At 37.8% G+C, this 4,465-nt stretch overlaps 1 protein-coding gene across 1 annotated transcript in view; it reads left to right on the top strand.

Moving 5' to 3' along the window:
• The window catches only part of CASS4 (Cas scaffold protein family member 4), an 18,840-nt gene extending 17,705 nt beyond the window's left edge, over positions 1-1,135 (top strand). The window contains exon 8 of the mRNA XM_015824775.1: positions 17-1,135. Coding sequence (XP_015680261.1) covers positions 17-404 — 388 coding nt within the window. The 3' untranslated portion in view covers positions 405-1,135. The remainder of the gene's footprint in view (positions 1-16) is intronic.
• The last annotated feature ends 3,330 nt before the right edge of the window (positions 1,136-4,465 follow it).

Below are 4,465 nucleotides of genomic sequence, written 5' to 3'. Positions count from 1 at the left end.
CTACAACGAAAGAAAGGACTCGGAGTAAACAAGATCCAGATAACAGAATGATACTCTCCAACCTCTCCAGACTGTATTTTGGAGCTGTTCAGAAAGCCATTGGTGTTTTCCACAAAACTCTTAGTGATAATCAGACTCCAGAAATCTTCATAGCCAAGAGCAAGCTGATCATTATGGTAGGCCAAAAGTTGGTGGATACCTTGTGTCAGGAAGCCTTTGAAAAGTCCAACCGAAATGATGTCTTGCGTGGTAGCAGCACATTTTGTGGCTTATTGAAAAGCCTGGCAATTGCAACCAAAAATGCTGCAATGAAATATCCAAGTCCTGAGGCAGTTAAAGAACTTCAGGATCAAGCTGATGAATTATCTCAATTCACACAGCAATTTCGAGATACGATGGAATGAAGGACTACTGGAACAGTTCAAAAGACAAATGTAGATGTAATGCTTGAACAGGATGAAGTACATCCATGTGGAGGTGGAGATGTATGCCAACTTCCCTCTCTGTGTCTCTTAATACAATTCCAGCCAATGTTGGGTGAGAGGCCTGCAAGAGCGTCTTCTCTCAATGGTTAAACATGATTAAATTCTTCCTCATTGTCAAGAATCCCGATATAGAGATATTTTGAGCAGAAGCCTTTATTTGTATCAGCTTGACATTCATCCTCAACATCCATACAGACATCACTTGAACATAGGTAGCTTGAGGTCAAGGTTCAGTTTATGCAACTCCATTCCTCTTTAAACTGTACATTCTGTTGAGGCATAATGTTTCATTAAGACTCTAAGCGTGTTCACAAAAACTGTGTCAATTTTTTAGATATGATAGGCCTTTTATTATTACAAAGCATGTGTGTTTGTCTGCTTGAAGGTAACAGTACTGTAGCATTCTACCCCATAGAGATGTGGTGCGAATATATACATTTAATAAAAACCTGCCAGTCAATTGATATGACAAGATTAGGGCTGTTCAGAGGACTTGTTATGAATTGTTGCAATAGTGGTCAAGCTATTAGTCATTCTTGCAACCATCCACTTGGTGGGACAAACTCCTTAAGATGGTGCAAATGCTACTGTGATTAACCATGGTTTCAGGTGTAACAGTGTAGTATGAATTATTTATGCAGCAAAAAGAATAGAAAGTATTCAACAGTCTTGTGATTACTAATTGGTCTCAGCTCTGTTATTTATCTTAATTTCTTTCTCATTTCCTTAAGCCAATTGCCCCTTTTAAAGAATTACATCATCTTCATATCAACAAACATATATTTTACTTACAGTTCAAACAGGAGCAGTGTTCACAAATAGGAGAAAAGACATTTTTCTGTCTTTTACAATGAGAGATCAAAAGGAAAACAAAGACAACAAACAAAAGGGAATCTTCCAGAACCTTATAATTAAGGTTATAATTAACCTTATAATTAACCTCTGCCTAATTATATATTAAAAAGGTACTAGGTACAATTAATCCTTCCTTGTGCATGTAGGATTGCTTAGCCAAGAAACAGAATCATGCATTTATGCTCTTTCTCATTATATACTGTATGTGAACGGCATCCTGCATTTCAGGAATGAGACAGTATATTCTCAAATTTGTGGGTGGTCAAATATACCTTAAAAAAAAGCCAGTGGAAATTTACAGGTGAAGTAGACAGAGGACAAATATACATTCTATTACCCAATCTCAGTCCTAAAAACAGGAAAAAATGCTTGGAAATGTTAAGTAACCACAGAATTGTGCAAAATGTTTCATCACAAAATATTCTGAGTGTAAAATGTCTGTTCCAGCTATTCTTTATGTAGTTTGGCTTCAAAGCATTCCACTTTCCATTCATGCCAGATCTCTTCAGGGGCAACTGGAAAGGTGCATTTCAAGATCAGAATGATTTACTTGTTATTTAATAGGTAAAAATCACGAAATGTGTGCAAAATTTTCTATCTATTTCATTTGGGCAAGGGTATGTCTTGGAGTACATTGCAATCTGTGAGCTAGACAAAATCAACTCCACATAACAAGGGTCCATAGTATATCTTCCAGATGCTAACTATTTCAATTCTTGTAACTTCTACAAAAATGATAATGTTGTTGTTAATTGCGAAGTCGTGTCCGACCCATTGCGACCCCATGGACAACATTCCTCCAGGTCTTCCTGTCCTCTACCATCTTGTGGAGTCCATTTAAGCTCACGCCTACTACTTCAGTGACTTCATCCAGCCACCTCATTCTCTGTCGTCCCATTCTTCTATTGCCCTCAATCTTTCCCAGCATTAGGCCCTTCTCCAGTGAGTCCTTCCTTTTCATTAGGTGGCCAAAGTATTTGAGTTTCAACTTCAGGATCTGGCCTTCTAAAGAGCAGTCGGAGTTGATCTCTTCTAGGACTGACTGGTTTGAACGCCTTGCAGTCCAAGGGACTCGCAGGAGTCTTCTCCAGCACCATAGTTCAAAGGCCTAAATTCTTTGGTGCTCAGCCTTTCTTATGGTCCAACTTTCACATCCATACATTGCAACTGGAAAAACCATGGCCATGGTTTTTCCAAAATGATAATACCTTGCCAATAAATCAGGTCTTGTTGTGCACGTTACTGTGAATACATTGTGCACTGAAGTGTCAGCAACCACTTCAGTTTATTTATTTATCAAATTTATATACTGCCTATCTCACAATTTAAGTGACTCTGGGAGATTGACAAATAACCATTAGTCTCTGGCTTTTAAGACAGCAGGAGAAGGTAGATATCTTTGAATTATGGATTTGAAGACCATTATTCATGTTCAGGTCCCATGAACAGCGAGAATGAACAATAAATTAGTCCTTGAGAAAAGCTGAATGTGCTCTTATGGTGATGAGGAGTAAGCAGAAGTTCATAAAATGATGTTCAGTCCTCCCCCAGCATGTTCATACACCAACAATATTGTTCTTTTTAGTGCCAAAGACAAAATTTTACCAAACATTCAGGAAGAGCAGAACTGTTTTATCAGCTTACTGAATTAACTCATTTTTTGGCTTTACATAATACTCAGAACCACACACAAAATGGCCTATGATGAACACACTAACATACAAGAAATGTTACCAAGGTTAACACTAACTGAATTTACTATGTTATATGACTGCGTCCATTAAGTCATTACCTGCCCTGATTAAACACATTGTGTAAATATAGACACAGAGTATTGGAGACACTGATCCTTCCACCTTCAATAGAAAACTTATTAAAGATTTTCAGTTCTCTCTGCTATTAATTAAAACAGCCCAACTTTTTTTAAAGTTTTGTCAAAAAATATCACATGCTGGTGTTAAAGGAATCTATTCATTATAGTGAATGCAAATCTTTTCAAGCTCATTAGACTGAGTGATATTTAACACTGGAAATCAAATATTGAGTTCCAATAAAAAATATGTATCTGATAGTTGAACTGTGAAGTTCTTGGGGCTCTCTGAGCTTGGTTGATTCTTTTCATGGTGAAAACTCTTTCATCTCACAATAAATGGACAGAACAAGCCAGAGTTTCAATCGAACTATTATTAATCTTAGATCAAACCCAATCAAAATGCTAGGGAATTCGGGGAAGCTTGGCATGCAGACAAATTAATCTCAATAGACATATAGAGATAAGCCACATTTACACACCATTCAAAAGAGTAAATAAATAAATAAATAAAAACCTAGGAAGGAATCAGAAAGAATAGAACACATCCCCATATTCAAATAAGCAGGGATCAACGCCACACAAACAACCAAAGAAGCACCTAATATCCTAATCAAGGAACTACCAAGAAGAAAGCTACACTCTCACCAACATTGGCAGGGCAAACTATGTATATAAACAGGGACAAACCCCACATTCATTGGCACTGATGATGTAACTTAGTTGGGGAATAAAACGTCTTCAAGGAAACAATCAGCACCAAGAACTCCAAAGGCTGAGCTCCAGAAATCAAATATTTTGTTATTTGTGAAGTTCAACTTTACAGATCATAGAAATGTACACAAAGTTTAAATTCACCACCAATCAAAAGTGTGTACAATCACACCTTACCACCAGATCCTTCCTATTATTCCTCCACTGCAAGTCCCCTGGTGCTCACCTGAAGACAGAACAAGAAGCAATGGATGGAAGCTAATCAAGGAGAAAACTAACCTAGAAATAAGGAGAAATTTCATGACAGTTAGAACAATTAATCAGTGGGACGGCTTTTGGTTATGGGTGCTCCAACACTAGAGATTTTTAATAAGAAATTGGACATCCATTTGTCCAGAATGGTATAGGGCAGGGGTAGGCAACCTCGGCTCTTTTATGACTCATGGACTTCAACTCCCAGAATTCCTGAGTCAGCATAGCTGACTCAGGAATTCTGGGAGTTGAAGTCTATGAGTCATAAAAGAGCCGAGGTTGCCTACCCCTGGTATAGGGTCTCCTGCTTGAGCAAGTTGGACTAGAAGACCTTCAAGGTCCCTTCCAG

Source organism: Protobothrops mucrosquamatus, unplaced genomic scaffold, assembly GCF_001527695.2.
Source record: "Protobothrops mucrosquamatus isolate PMUCROS unplaced genomic scaffold, P.Mucros_1.0 scaffold2350, whole genome shotgun sequence".
NCBI lineage: Eukaryota > Metazoa > Chordata > Lepidosauria > Squamata > Viperidae > Protobothrops > Protobothrops mucrosquamatus.
Note: the sequence above shows the minus strand (reverse complement) of the source record. Positions and strands in the feature narration are given on the sequence as shown.